General features: G+C 36.8%; 2 protein-coding genes and 1 long non-coding RNA gene across 3 annotated transcripts; 2 read left to right on the top strand and 1 right to left on the bottom strand.

Annotated features, from left to right (window-relative positions):
- Nucleotides 1-3,563: 3,563 nt before the first annotated feature.
- On the bottom strand, nucleotides 3,564-5,149 carry LOC104701098 (calcium uniporter protein 2, mitochondrial-like). The gene is made up of 3 exons (XM_010416733.3): nucleotides 5,012-5,149; nucleotides 4,403-4,842; nucleotides 3,564-4,310 (listed from the first exon to the last, which is right to left on the bottom strand). The coding sequence occupies exons 2-3, from the start codon at nucleotides 4,772-4,774 to the stop codon at nucleotides 3,798-3,800; spliced, it is 885 nt and encodes a 294-aa protein (XP_010415035.2). The 5' UTR covers nucleotides 4,775-4,842; nucleotides 5,012-5,149; the 3' UTR covers nucleotides 3,564-3,797.
- LOC147941289 (uncharacterized) lies at nucleotides 4,602-5,463 on the top strand. Its single transcript, XR_015562167.1, has 2 exons — nucleotides 4,602-4,742; nucleotides 4,841-5,463. It is a non-coding gene; the product is annotated as an uncharacterized LOC147941289 (long non-coding RNA).
- A 2,183-nt stretch (nucleotides 5,464-7,646) lies between these two features.
- Nucleotides 7,647-9,787, top strand: LOC104701099 (transmembrane emp24 domain-containing protein p24delta4). Its single transcript, XM_010416734.3, has 4 exons — nucleotides 7,647-8,107; nucleotides 8,990-9,202; nucleotides 9,341-9,417; nucleotides 9,511-9,787. Exons 1-4 carry the CDS (start codon nucleotides 7,895-7,897, stop codon nucleotides 9,653-9,655), a joined length of 648 nt encoding a protein of 215 aa, XP_010415036.1. The 5' UTR covers nucleotides 7,647-7,894; the 3' UTR covers nucleotides 9,656-9,787.
- Nucleotides 9,788-14,819: the final 5,032 nt, after the last annotated feature.

A 14,819-nucleotide genomic window follows, 5' to 3' on the forward strand; every position in this document is an offset into this window, starting at 1 on the left:
ACGGGTCATTCAATCTACTGAGGATCCAAGTCTTCAACATATCCACCCTGAAGACTTCACCCGGTAATGATAACTAGATAACTTAGGTGTGAAGTTTGTACTCTTTTTCCCATAGCTGAGTTTTGTCCCACTGGGTTTTCTCGGTATGGTTTTTAATGAGGCAAATGGATCACTACGTCGAGTTATCTAGAAGTCATTACCAATGGGGAATAATGTACTAATACAAGTGACTTCTGTACTACTACATATCACCTAGACGCTTCGTTGTTTTTCTTATTTCCTTTACACGCCTTATTGTTTTATTTGGAGTGTCGAACCCTAGGGTTTATTATAAACCCCAACAGCCACGCCTCCTTGTTTGGTAGCGAAGAAGTTGTATGAACAAGCATTGTCACACTTTTTCTCTCAATTTGAATTCTAGAATGCGTTCTTGATTTCTGGGTTTCTATACACTTTGTGATTCAGAAACTCTTCACTTTGTTCCAATCCATACAACCACCTAAACCTCTATCTCCATCGAACCATTGTTTTCATCATTCGATCTTCACACATCATCACTCAAAGTCATTCGTCCCTCATCATCCACCAGATCACGTCGCCTATCACCTATCCTCAGCCTTTCATCGGAGTTCTATCCTAGGGAGATCGTATTAGTAATTTATTAACTTATTTATAGAATATTTTGTTAAAGATTATGTGTAGATTTGCAGCATACCATTCAGTTGAGATGTCAAAATGACTTGATGTTATATCTTTTATTGCTATGAATATTATCTTTCACTCCCAATGAATGATGTTCTCTGTAATTTTGTTATATTTTTAATTTAGTGTAGTTTGAATATTTTTATTTGTCAACCCAAACCGATTTGTAATTTCTTTGATTATAAAAGCTAAACCCTAACTCTCATTTGTCAATCCAAACTGAAATATAATTTCGTTTAATTGTAAAATCTAAAACTTGTTTATAAATCCAAACTGGCATAGAATCTAATAAATCAAAAATCAATAAGATATTAGTATTATTTTTAAATTCAATTGATATTTAAAATTCACTAAATTTAATGTAAAGTCTACATATTTTGCTTTTTTACTTTCCTTTGATTTTATGATTTTAATTTTTTTTTAATATAGCATTACTTGTCATCTTTTCATTGGTTTAGCAACAAGGAGGTGAACAAAGAGCGAATCCAAGTTTTTTTTTTTAACACTTATATTTAAACACAAAATATAATTAAAATATTTTTGTTTTCCAAATAAAATTAAAATGAACGCCACGTCATTTAAATTAATTTTTAACTTAAATAATAAAGAGACAATCAAAATTTTAGTTTTCTTATGAAGTCGTGAGTATAGAAACTAGAAAGTGCAGTATTTACTTTTTACTAGGGGTGGGCATTAGCAAACCGAACGACCCGAACTCAATTATACACTCCAACCATCGATTATGTTTCTTCTCAACCCAAATAGTTCAGTTCGGTTTGGTTTTAAACCGAACCGAACCAATAATCCAATGTGTTTCTTAAATTAATTAATAATATTATGAAAATTATAAATATGTGATCTTACCTATTACCACTTGCATTTGGTTTCTATTTTACTTTATTTTAAATTTGCTAATAAAATTAACTAAATATAAATATATATTTAATTACATTTAATATTAGGTATTAATTTTATTTTTCTAGCTTTTCTAATTTATTTGATTAATTAACTATTATAATTATTTTGTTACATTATTTATTTTTTAAACCGAATTAAAGCTGAACCAAACCAAACCAAACATAAACCGATCTAAACACAAACCAAACCAAACTAACTTCGGTTGAGTTTGGTTAGAGTTTTACCAAAACCAAATAAACCAAACCGAACTCAAACTTAAACCGAAATGCCCACCCCTACTTTTACATATTAAATCACACAATTAGTACTTCAGAATGAATTTTATGTAAAATCAATATAAATTCGAAGGCAGTTTGTCGCTCTAATTCTCTCCCATCTCTCTCCTCTCTAAAAACACAAAACAGCCAACGTCTGGTGGCTTTATAGGTTCGGCGTTGTGCCTTCTTTGTCATTTTATTTGAGTTTTTTTTTCTTGTGTATCTCTATCTCTGGCCATCGATCGGTTTCTTTTGCTGTTTCAGAAGAGTCTCGCCTCTTCTTTGAAGATCCAGATCTGGTCGTTGTGATGTTCGGTGGTTGTATGTCCGAGGGTTTTCTTCTTATGGGGAGGTGTGTTGATTCTCTTACTAGTAATCGATGTCAATTTCATCAAATTAAGCGTGTCTGATATATCCCATGTTTGCTTGATGGTGGCTTTAATATTTTAGCGGGTTTGTGTGGTGTGACCATGGTTTCATATTTAGGGTTGTTTGTTTTATGTGAGGCTTAAATTGATGGATATGGCTCTATTTTGGGTTTGAAATCAGATATTTACTCTACCTCTCCTTCAAGTCCTCTTACTGGTTGTGGTTGTGTGTTTGCTCTAGATTCATTCTTGGTGTGAGCCATTTGGAGGGATTTTGTTGTTGAGTCACCTACTAGCCTCTCTTTGAGTTTTCTTTGGAATCTTTGGAGTCAGGTTTTAGTCGAAGCAGTGGAATCGGTCTTTAGTTTTTCTCTTGCGAGGACGTCACCATTTTTATGTCTGTAGGTGGCTGAAACTGTGGTCGACGAGTGTCCGCGTGTAAGAACAGCTGATCTTGCGTGGTTTGTCTCCGGTCGATATCAAAGTTTTTTCTTTGACCCTAGGGTTTCATGCTCTCTCCGTCTGGCTGGTGAGGTGCTATGGGAGTTGTATTTGTGTCTTTGGTCGCGTTGGTATCTTGATTTCCTCCCTGTTGGTTTACTTCTGGTTTGGCTTCGGTGTGAGATATATTCGGCTTTACTGGTGCTCCCGGCGTTTAATGGTTCTATAGGGAAGTTTTGTGAGAGTCTCTCATGCCATTGTTTAATTATTGGGCTTAGGTTTCAGTTTTCCTATGACTTTGTTTTTTAGATTTGTGTTTTTTGTGTGTTTGTTTTTAATATGAATCCTCCTTTCTTGAGATTTGTTTCCCTCTTGTGGACTAAAACTGCGGGGATATTCAATAGTCCGTCGCTTAATGACTGCAAGGATAAGTTGTCTATCGCCTCTTGTAATTTTAGCTCAGTATCTTTTCTTGTGTTCAATAATAAAATTCACACGACAAAAAAAAGTACTTCAGAATTTAAACGTTTAAATAAAATAAAATAAAAATAATTCTTAAAAGATTTTTTCAGTTTGTTTATTTTTGTGGTCGGTCAAATGTCACATTGACCGAAGACTGTAGCGTGCATTTTTTAGTGGACACGAGGTAGTAATTAGGAATTGAATAATCGACCCATGTGTTGGAGTTGGACATTCAATAATACTATCCACCTTCACTCTTCTTTGTACCATTTTACCCAATGGTACCCTCAAATGCTTAAACCTTTGAAACGAGAATTCAAATCAATATTAAACTAAGCTACGAAATTGCTTTGTTAGTTCATTGATTGTATGATAACAAAAATTCCTTAAAGGAATCATCTAAGCCTCCAAATCATAGTTAACTAGACTATTATAATCCATCAAAATCCTTAACCATAAAACATCAGCTGATTTAGATAACAGTAGCTGAAGATTATCAAATGGCTACTAACTTCTATTCTTTGGCTCTCAATTAACACCAAATGATCAAACTTGATACAAGAGAGAAGAAATTTTATGGTTAAGTATGCAAATCAAAAGTGAAAAATGGTTAGGAAAACCAGAAACTGATGGGATGATTAAAGCCAAATCAATCTCTGTGACGACTCTGCAAAGAATCCTCCAAATCAAGATCAACACCAACACGATTCCGAATCGATGCGTTTGCGTGGCACGAAGAAGAAGAGCAATACGTTGCCTTCCACTTGTTCTCAAGTTCTTTAAACCTCTCAACATCAAACTTATGACTCTTGAGCAACTTCCTCTGCCTAGAAAGAAACAGCCTTTTCATGAAATCTTGATACGTTGGGTCTCTTGAAGTCATCAAGAAGTAAGCGTAACCCACAATAATCCCAGTAGCTGTAGTGAAAAAAGTGATTGGTTCCATCACATCCCAAGAAAACTCCCAAAAAGTTAGCCTAATGAATATTCCAATCTGGACCACAGAGTAACCAAGACCACACCAAAGAATCTTCCTCACTTGTTGATGAGCCAACACATCAATCTCTTCTTTCATACTTCTCATCTTATCAAACTCATCTCTAATCGAACCAGCATCTGGATTCAAACCTAAAGGTACTGCCTTTTTAATCAAATCCACCACCTACAAACAAATCCACAAAAACAGATTCAACAACGAAACATCAAAAGACTAAACAAAAAAAAAAAAGGGTCTTTTTTTTTTTCTTCACGAACCTTATCAGGATGAAGATAGACTTTATCACGAAAAATCAAAATCACACCAGCATCATCAAGAACACGAGCAAAAGCATGAGCTTCATCAAGAGATCTAGAGATACCTAAACCTTGAGAAGCTTCAATGAGTGTACTGTAAGTAACCATCTCTTTATCACCCATACCAATAAGCTTCTTCTTCATATCTTCAACATTCACTAATCTCATTAGCTTCTTAGCTTCAGAAACAGTCATATCCACCTTTTTCTCATCATCTTCCTTAGATTCAACGTTGAGACACCTATACCCACCAAGCAAAGTCCTAACCGGGGAAGCTTTACTCACGGTTGAGGACATAGCCGTACGTCTCACTAAACCCACCACCGACCACATCGTTTTTGATCAAAAAAAATCGAATTTTTAAAGTGACCCACTAAATTGTTTCTAATATGAAACCAGATCTGGAGTTTTGTGAAAATCAAAAAGGTGGGTTTTTTGAAGATAGTGGTGAACAAGGGTTAAAGGAAGAAACCAAAACAAAAGGTGTGAGATTCGATTCTGACGCACTGATTTAAAAAAATGGTAATGTAATTGAGAAAAAGGAGGAGGAAGAAGCTTAAAGTTGCTTACTTTCAGGAATCAGAAAAGTTAGGTAGCCATTGTTGACAACTTAAGAGCCATGGCTTTTCGAAATCCCTAATTCTTATTTTTCTTCGTTTATTTTTGGTTCTCTTTAAATACAAATAAAGGAGAGAGAGTCGAGTCAGAAAGAGGTTGGAGAGGAGAGGGGCACTTAGGGGCTTAGGGCAGGCCGGCCTGGGGAAGAAGGAAATTTCAGAAAAGGTAAATAAAGGATTTGGTTCGGTTTACTTTAACCGGAGAAATTGGTTGGTTTTTGACTTTTTCACTCAAATTTGGGAGTTTTTTTTGGCCTTTTTGAGGGTTGATTCCTCTTTGGTTTTTGCCTTTTTGAGGGTTGATTCCTCTTTGGTTTGTCGTACATAAGTGAATAGAGAAATGTAAAATTCCTTAAATTCTCTTAAACACCGAAGTAAAATTGATCTAGTTCGGTTTTAGCTAAAGTGGAGAAATTGGTTGGTTTTTGACTTTTTTTTTTAATTCAAATTTGGAGCTTGGGTTTTTGCCTTTTTGAGGATTCATTCCTCTTCGTATTTTATGTTTGTCGTACAAAAGAGAATAGAGAGAAGTACAATTTCTCAAACTCTAATACAACAAAGTAAAATTGATTTGGTTCGGTTTTAGCTAAACCGAAAAAGACAGTCAAAATTGAACTTGGTTTTTGACTTTTTTAATGATAGTCGAAAATTTCGAAATAGACGCGTATAAAGTGGTAAGTCTATTAGGATAAACCCGAGAAAGCGATGCAAGAACTTGTTCAATTAAGAAAGAGAAGCAATGACAATTGTCGAATTGGAATCTGATTTGGATAATAGGTAATGGTCATTGCCGACATAGAGGGCGAGAATGAGAACTTTGGTTGTGTTGGATTTGTAGATGCTATGAGACAAGAGAGAAATATGCAAGCTGACAAAGGAAATATAAGAATCAGAACAGCTTATGAAATGTTTAGTCACGACTCACGAATCACGATAATGTGTGCAGTGGATAGTCAGTTTGTTACAGTCAAATCTCAAAAATAACGGAAACGTTAACAAAGACAAAAAAAAATTGCACGTAACATTTATGAATATTCCAATCAAAAAGTGTTGATATTATAAAGTTCACACTGACATGAGTTTAACGTCTTTTCAGCTACTAATGAACTTTTGTTATAAAGAAACGTTAACTAAATTACATGACGATTTGATATTTAATTTTAACTAATTAACTTAAGCTTCCTAAGTTCCTATTAATTCAAGATGAACAAAAACATCAAAATCACCGATTGCTAGCAAAATTCCAATAATTGTTCAAGAATATTTTGTAAGTATGCTTGCAAGTTGCAACTAGGATTTGTTAATATATTAACCTAAGTGCCGAATAGATTAGGGTGTAACTTTGTAGAATAATGGCACATATTTAAAAATGTATTAGTTGCTTTAAACTGATTAATAACTATAAAATGATGATGTGTCATTGCTGGGAGATACTTCGTTTATCTTTTAAATTTAAGATTTTTATTAGTATAATAATTTTTTGGAAAGAATTTTAATAATATCCATGATCCATCTAAACCATTGCCGCGCTCACACTTATAGATGCCTAGAGCAAAAATATTTTTTTTTGACTTTTGTAATATTTATTAGTAAACTATTTTAATATTAAATAAAATAAAACTGTTAATAACAAAACCAATAATATAAAAATTAAAATCATTTTTGTTAACTCACAATGTTCTATTGTAATTTTCCACATGTACTACTTTGAGTTATTCATTGTTTAAATTTTTTTTTTGACTTATGTTGTTATTAGTAAAGAATTTATTTTCAATATAAGAAAATCTCAATAAAACTTATAGTATTTTTAAAAGTATAATTCTAATGAAATGTTTCCATTATTAAAACATGTTATATTAAGCTAACTAAAATATTAAGCTTACTTTTTAAATAAAATGTTGCCTAAAATTTTAGTATTTTTTTTTGTGGTATTGGGCATTTGCTCTCTTTGCCCAAGAATAGGCACGGTCAATGACCGGAGAGTGCCGCGACGCACACCAAGCAAAGGAGGATGACAAGCACGGGGAAGAGACGTGACGACCGGAAGAAGAAGAAGGAGGAGACCGGAGAAACTGAGCGGCGGTTTTGGTAAACGTGCCTGAACTTATCTCACATTCTTAAAACACAGAAAACATAACAAAAACGCGTACACAAAATTCTAAAAATCGTCCAAATTTCGCCAAATTTTTTTGAGATTTATCAAAAAAAAAATGAAAACATAAACTGTTAAAAACATAAAACTACAACTAATTTAAAATAAAAATTAACTTCTAAAACAACAACTAATTTTAATTAGGAAGGTGAAATATTAAGAGTTAATAGAAATGATTGATAACATACAATTTAAAGTTGTTAGGATTAAAAGCTTTCAAGAAAATTTTACAATCAAACGTCTTGTCACTCAAAACTTTTTTTTATTATTTGAACAAAGTCAAATCAAACTTTAACTAGTATCATAAATAATTAACAAATCTAAAAATCTCTAGCATCTCAAAATTTTATTTTATTTGTTCTATACTAATATAATATTTAAAAATTCACAGTAGATTACATTTTTTTAAAACCACATAATCACAACAAACCATTCATTTCACTAAGTTGGTCAAATTATGCTAACTGGTCTATCAAATGATCAAATTAAGAAATTATGTATAAATCTTGTTGTCTAACCAATTTCACTCTCTAATTTAGCCACATTTACAATTTTCCTCAAACCGGTTTTTAAACTCGTTGGTTAAACGAACCAGAAACAAGATCTGAGAGACTGAGAGACTAGAGAGCGATCTCGACGAAATACACAAATCGGAAGCAAAAAAAGTTCCAAAAAAAAAACTCGATGAAGAAGAAGATGAATCGAAGCTTTCCGACAACGCTCATACTCTCAGCTCTCATTATCTTCCTATCACCGATCTGTGAAGCCGTGTGGCTTACCATACCTCACACCGGATCAAAATGCGTCTCCGAAGAGATACAAAGCAACATCGTCGTTTTAGCTGATTACCTCGTTATCTCCGATGAACATTCAATCTTCCCTACTGTCTCCATTAAGGTATAAAATATTTTGGATTCGAATCGTTTTTTTGGTTTCTTCCCCTTGTCCTGTAGATTTGGAAATCTGGAACTTTCTAAATTTGTCAGTGTTACCACATTTGGATTTTGGGTATAGCATTGATTGAAGCATTGATGCTCGAGTGCATTCAATGTTACAGATGAGTAGCTGATTCATAGAATTGAAGATATGTTTTGTGAATGTGATAAGAGTAATAGATTTTGACACAAAGGGATGTGGTAACTGGTAAGATTGTTGTTATGTATACTCAGTTTTGGATTCAGAGCTAATTGAATGAGAAGAGACATTGTCAATAAGCTTGGTGTGTTTAAGGAGTTGATGTTTACTAAAAGTTCTATATTTGCTTGCTAAGATATTATCTTGATGACTTCCTATGAAAATGTTTATGTAATCTTATCTAAATCCAACTCTCTCTAATACTTTTAGTGGTTAGATTGTAGCCGTTGACTCTTTCGGCTACGACATTGCTTGATAGATTGTTGTAAAAAGTTTACTCACAGGTGTGTTATGCACATATGTTTGTGAGTGTTTAACGTAGACGTATTTCTCGTGTCAATAGCTTGGTTTGTTAAGGGAGAGTGTGAGAAAAAGAGTAAATATGTTTGGAACAGACGATTACTTACGACCTCAAGTTCTCTATATTCTTGCAAAGATGCTTGATAGGCTTCTATTCTCCCATGCTTTATTAGTTAGATTGTAGCTATTGACTCTACCAGCTACCACATAGCTTGATAGATTGTTGTAGAGAATTCAATCACATTTGTTATGAAGATGTGTACCAAGTATATGCATATAGGTTGATGAGGGATCTCAACTCCTTGAAGAGGAAAATGACCAGAAATTTATATGTTGTAATTGCAGGTTACAGCACCTTATGGCAGCGTTTTGCACCACAAGGAAAACACAACGAATGGTCAGTTTGCGTTTACAACCCAAGAATCAGGAACCTACTTGGCGTGTTTTGAGGCCGATGGCAATAGTCATGGTAACAAAGATTTTAGCATCAACCTTGACTGGAAAACCGGAATCGCAGCCAAAGACTGGGACTCCATTGCTAGAAAAGAGAAGATTGAGGTCAGCTCCCTATTTTTCATCTCTCTGAGATAATAGTCTTCAAATTACTTGAAAATTCTTTCGCAACACCTCGATGAATAGGCTGTGCAACAAAGTTAATCTCTCTATATGACACCCGATTATGCCTTCAATCCATAGGGTGTGGAGCTGGAGCTTAAGAAACTTGAAGGTGCAGTTGAGGCCATCCATGAAAATCTAATTTACCTCCGAAACAAGTAAAAGCTTAATTAACTGCTACATTCTTTGAAGATACTGAAAAGATATACACACATTCTCTTTTTCTCATTTTTTTTTCTTCACAATCGCAGAGAAGCAGAAATGAGGATTGTGAGCGAAAAAACAAACTCGAGAGTAGCATGGTATAGTATAATGTCGCTGGGGATTTGCATTGTGGTCTCTGGTTTACAGATATTGTTCTTGAAGCAATACTTTGAAAAGAAGAAGCTTATTTAGATCATGGATTAGTTTCTTGTTGAAGGATATTACTACTAGAACCAAACACTTCCCTCTGCTTTCTTTCTCTTACTCTCTTTGGAACTGTTAGTGTAAAAGTTTTGTTCATTTATTTAACTTGTAATTTGTCTCTTTCTACGTAGACTTTATTAAGTAGACTCTAATTATAAGAATCTGACCTAAAAACTCATTTGATAAAAATCAAACTAAATTTCTTTGGTATTTCTAACTTTTTTCAAGGATGAATGCAATCGAGCAAGTATGAAGTTTTCATACAGCAACAAGGATGAATGCAATCGAATAAAATTAAACTTACTGTGCTGTAAGATGTCTGGCTATAAACTCCTGGTGGTACGCGTGTTTATTGAATTGCAAACTATGAAGACTCAACAGACAGAGTTGTGAAAAACAGAGCACTCTGTTGGTATGAAGTCTCATAGTATAAACCGAGGACTGTGTGAAAAAAAAAAGAATCTGAAGAAATCAAACCTTTCGTAAACGAATCTTCAAAACACGTTGTTGTATTATTTGAAATATAAATTTATCTGACAACATTGATGAAATAAGGAGATTTCTTGGGACGCAAGATATAATTGTGTTCTTTACTCAGTTAGGTCAATATCACACCATTTATTCACCTTTTTTTTTTGAAAATTTGTGAATTTTCATTAAAGAAATTAGTTTGTAGTAGCTACAAAATGGTGAAACAGTAGATAAGCCTTGCCAAAAAAATAATTTCAAGGACTATCTAAAAACATGAGTGATGTGTAGTCTAAGCATGCTTTAACCAATCGCGCATAAGGGGTTTGAAGTTCTTCAGGTTGCTCCTTGCAAGAATGGCGTCTCTAATGCTTCTATCCATAGCCTTGAACAGAACATGCGGTGGGGTTGTTATGTTGTTATGAAGCCTGTTATTACGCTCCATCCATATTGAGTAAATAACTACTTGTGCGACAAGCCTCCTTAGAGTGTTTGTAGAGGTGGTATTCGACAATTCTAACCAAGCAAAGAGTGATTCCCAGGTATGAAAAACGAAGGGCCGATACCCCAGTCTTCGTGTTGCTTGTTCCCATAGTTCCTCACTAAAATCACAGTGAAGGAATAAGTGATCACGGGTTTCCGTATAGGCTCCACAAAGGCAACAGGATGTGTCAATCTGCATTCCCCAGCTCGCTAGCCTTGAAAGAGTTGGGAGCCTGTTTTGATGTGTCAGCCAATGCAGGAACGCGTGTCTTGGGGTGGCACCTTTGAACCAGACATGACGGTCCAAGTGAGAGGAGCACTTTTTTCTCTAAGAACCTCACACGTTGCTTTAGAACTGAAAGAGTCCTGAGTGTCACCGTCTATGGACCAGAGGAAGGAATCATCTCTTGTGCATAAGGCAGGCGATGATACCATTGTTAAATGGATATGCAGCAGTTCAGCTTGCGGTCAACGTGCCGGTCGAAGGTTCCAGCATGACAGGGAGGATGCATGCGCAACAGTAGCATGAAGTGGTATATCTGTTTGTGCAGGACCAGTTGGTCCCAAGAAGTGGATTAGCTGACCAAATGGAGTCCAATAGTCATACCAGAAACTCGCATGTTTGCCATCTCCGATTTCACAGCGCATAAAACGGATAGCAACAGTGCGAAGATTCAGCAATGCTTCCAAGTCCACGATGTTGTCTTCTTCTCATCAATAAACCAGAAGTTCCCATCTTTGATTTTGTTGTTTCTCAACCATTGAGCCCACAAGGAATCTCCCGTAAATAATCTCCAAACAAGCTTGAGACAGAGAGTTCGGTTCCAGGTGGAGAAGCAGCGAAAGCCAAGACCACCCTCATGCTTTGGGAGGCATAGTTGTGTCCAAGCAACCTTGGCAGCTGGTTTTTTGTTGATGTCACCAGTCCAAAGATATCTAGAGCAGAGGCTCTCAATGCGTTTGATACAACCTTTAGGCAAGATGAAAGCCGACGCCCAGAAGTTGACTGTCCCGTAGATGACTGACTTGATTAGTTCCATTCTTCCCGCATACGACAGTGCACGCGCAGACCAGGTAGTGAACCGGGATGAGATTTTGTCGATTAAAGGTCTATACTCAGCCATTTGGAGCTTCCTATGCATTAGAGGAAGGCCCAGATATCGAAAAGGCAGTGACCCTAACTTGAATCCGAGAGTTGATAGCTCATCAGTTTCAGATTGGTTCACTCCTCCGAGGTACAGTTCAGTCTTGTCCTTGTTCATGGATAAACCCGAGATATCTGAGAAGTCTTGAAGAACTGTTGTGATGGTGTTCAAAGAATCCTTCTTGCCATCAAAGAAAATCATTATATCATCAACAAAAGCTAGATGAGTTACCTGAGGGTTTAAGGCTGAGGGGTGGTGACCAATTATGCTAGCATTGAAACCATTGTTCAGCATCTGAGAGAAGACCTCCATTGCTAAGGTGAAGAGGTAAGGAGAGATCGAATCACCTTGTCTAAGCCCTTTTTCACCTTTAAAATAACCGCATGATTCACCACTGACCGAAATTGAGAACATGGGAGTTGTAATACATTGAGTGATCAGAGTGACAAAGTGAGGAGGGAACTCCATGGCCTGCAAGACGTTGATGATGAAGGTCCAATGAACTGAGTCGAAGGCCTTCTTGAGATCAACCTTAAGTAGTCCCTGTGAAGAGATATTTTTTTGATTGTACCCTTGTATTAACTCTGTTGCCAGCAGAACATTTTCAACCAACAGACGGCCCGGGATGAAAGCTGACTGCGTGTTGGCAATAAGATCTGCTAGTACTGCTTTAAGCCTGTTTGTTAAGAGTTTGGAGACCACTTTATAGATGGTGTTGCAACAAGCAATGGGGCGGAATTCACTCATTCTAGAAGCATTTGGCATTTTTGGAATGAGAGATAATAGGGTAGAATTCCATTGTTTAAGCATTTGTCCTGAGGAATAAAACTCAAGTACTGCTTCAATTAGGTCCGAACCCACAGTGTCCCAGTGAGCAGTGAAAAATTCAACACAATAGCCATCTGGTCCTGGTGCCTTGTTCCTAGGCAAGGAGAATACTGCAAGCTTGATTTCCGCAGGGGATAAAGGCTTAGATAGAACCTGAATCGCAGTAGCAGAGCATCTTTGAGGGATGAAAGAAGCTAGGACCTCTGCATCAGGTGGTTGTGTCGTTGATTTTGTTCCCAGAAAGTCTTTGAAGTACTGGATTGCAACTTGTTGGATACCTAATCTTGTGTCCACCAACTGATCATTATTATCAAAAAGGAACAAGATCTGGTTCTGCAATTGACGAGAAAGAATCACTCGGTGGAAGAAACTAGAGTTTTTGTCACCGTCTCTCAACCAGCAGATCCTTGACTTTTGTCTTTAGTAGTTCTCTTCAGTTTTAGCCAAAGTACACCATTTCTGATGAGCTTGTTGTTCCTTGCAATGTTCTTCAGCTGACGACTTTTCGAGGAGATTTCGTTGACAAACTAATAACTCCTCATATGTTTCCTTTGTACGGTTTTCAATCCCTGAGTAGTTATCTCTGGTTAAGGTTCGAATAATGCTTTTTAGCTCCTTTAGCTTTTTAGAAAACCTTAGCATCTTCAAACAGTCAAAGGGGAATGCTTGCCACCACAGTCTCACCAGGGGAGCAAAATCTGGGTTTTGTTTGAGGAGGGTTAGAAATCTGAAAGGCGTTTTCCTCCTCTGCTGACCAGAATCCAAGAAAAGGCAACTCAAACTGTGATCTGAAAACCCTGGTTCTCCAAAGACTCCAAGAGAGTTTGGAAAATAAGTTAACCAGACATCATTGACCAGGATACGATCGAACTTCTCAGCAATCAGTCCTACCTCGTGATTGTTGGTCCAAGTGAAAGTATTACCACAGAAAGGAAGGTCTGCTAGGTAGGACACTGTCAGACAGTCCCTGAATTCTCTCATTCCACCCGGTTGAGAGACAGTTGTAGGGATAGAATGCTCATGGGGGTAAAGAACTTGATTAAAGTCTCCAGTAACTGTCCAGGGCTTGTTCAAGACTACTGGTGAAGAAGCTAGATCCTGAATCTCACCCCAAAGGATCTTACGCTCTGCACGACTGGATGAGGAAGCATACACAATGGATACCACAATCTCAGTAGGAACAAATGGTAGTTGTATTAAGCAGACTATCATTTGCAAGGATTTAGACAAAATAGTGACCTTAACCGAAGGGTGCCATATAACCCATATCTTGCCAAGGTCTGAGAAGTCATAATTATCCGAATATAGCCATCCTGGAACCACGCTAGAGACAAAATTTTGAGCCTTATCTGGACTTACTCGCGTTTCTAGAATTCCACCAAAAAGAGGCTTATGTACCTTGAGCCACTTCCTGAAGCTTCTACGTTTTATGGGATCATTAAACCCTCTTACATTACGACAAAAAATATCCATAAAGAGATATTGATTAGAGGGAAATGGGGCCTCTAACCCCTGCTCTACTGCCCTTCTTCCTCAATAATCGCTTAGAGATAACTTTGAGAAATCTATCGGATTCTACTTCAGGGTTATCTTCATCATCTGAAAGGCTATCATGATCCGAGAGAAGATCTTGTGCATCGACCAAATCATCATGCGGAGCTAGATGAGAGAACAGATTTGCAGAAAGATCTATACAGATTTTATCCTCCTGGAACTTCCTGTCAGAGGTTGTAGGTGTGTTACCTTGCTTAGGCCCTTTAAAGGGTGGTGGACAATTCATTTTGTTGCTCGATTCTCCCACTGCACGAACAGTTGCACTTGGCTCACCCATTGCTAGAACAGAAATACCTGGAGTGGCCGCTGCAGAGTTGTTTTTAGACAGTATGCTCATTGGAGGTAGCATCCTGGCTTGTGTAACGGGGATTACATGCTCCTTCACTTCAACAATTGGAAGTTGGCTTTGAATGGGAACCTTTCCACTTTTCTTATCCTTCTTAGCACGTGGACATGAATCCGTGTTATGCTTCACCGAACCACACAGGTTACACTTAGGAGGGAAATTAGGACACCGAGCCATGGTGTGTCCTACCTTTTTACAGTGACTGCATAGTGAAGGTAACTAAGGGCTGGAAACACGAATGCGCTTGATTTGCCCTGATTCAAATCTGGCGTTGACTGCATCAGGAAGAGGCTTGCGAGGGACGATAACTGTGTATACCTTTGCAACT

Source organism: Camelina sativa, chromosome 7, assembly GCF_030686135.1.
Source record: "Camelina sativa cultivar CO46 ecotype springtype chromosome 7, ASM3068613v1".
In the NCBI taxonomy this organism is placed as follows: domain Eukaryota; kingdom Viridiplantae; phylum Streptophyta; class Magnoliopsida; order Brassicales; family Brassicaceae; genus Camelina; species Camelina sativa.

Bases quoted from the DNA above. Each gene is read 5' to 3' on its own strand.
- LOC104701098 (XM_010416733.3), bottom strand. From the start codon at position 4,774: ATGTGGTCGGTGGTGGGTTTAGTGAGACGTACGGCTATGTCCTCAACC. The intron at 4,311-4,402 runs GTTCGTGAAGAA...ATTTGTTTGTAG, and splicing joins TCTATCTTCATCCTGATAAG to GTGGTGGATTTGATTAAAAA.
- LOC104701099 (XM_010416734.3), top strand. From the start codon at position 7,895: ATGAAGAAGAAGATGAATCGAAGCTTTCCGACAACGCTCATACTCTCA. The intron at 8,108-8,989 runs GTATAAAATATT...TTGTAATTGCAG, and splicing joins TCCCTACTGTCTCCATTAAG to GTTACAGCACCTTATGGCAG. The intron at 9,418-9,510 runs GTAAAAGCTTAA...TCACAATCGCAG, and splicing joins CTAATTTACCTCCGAAACAA to AGAAGCAGAAATGAGGATTG.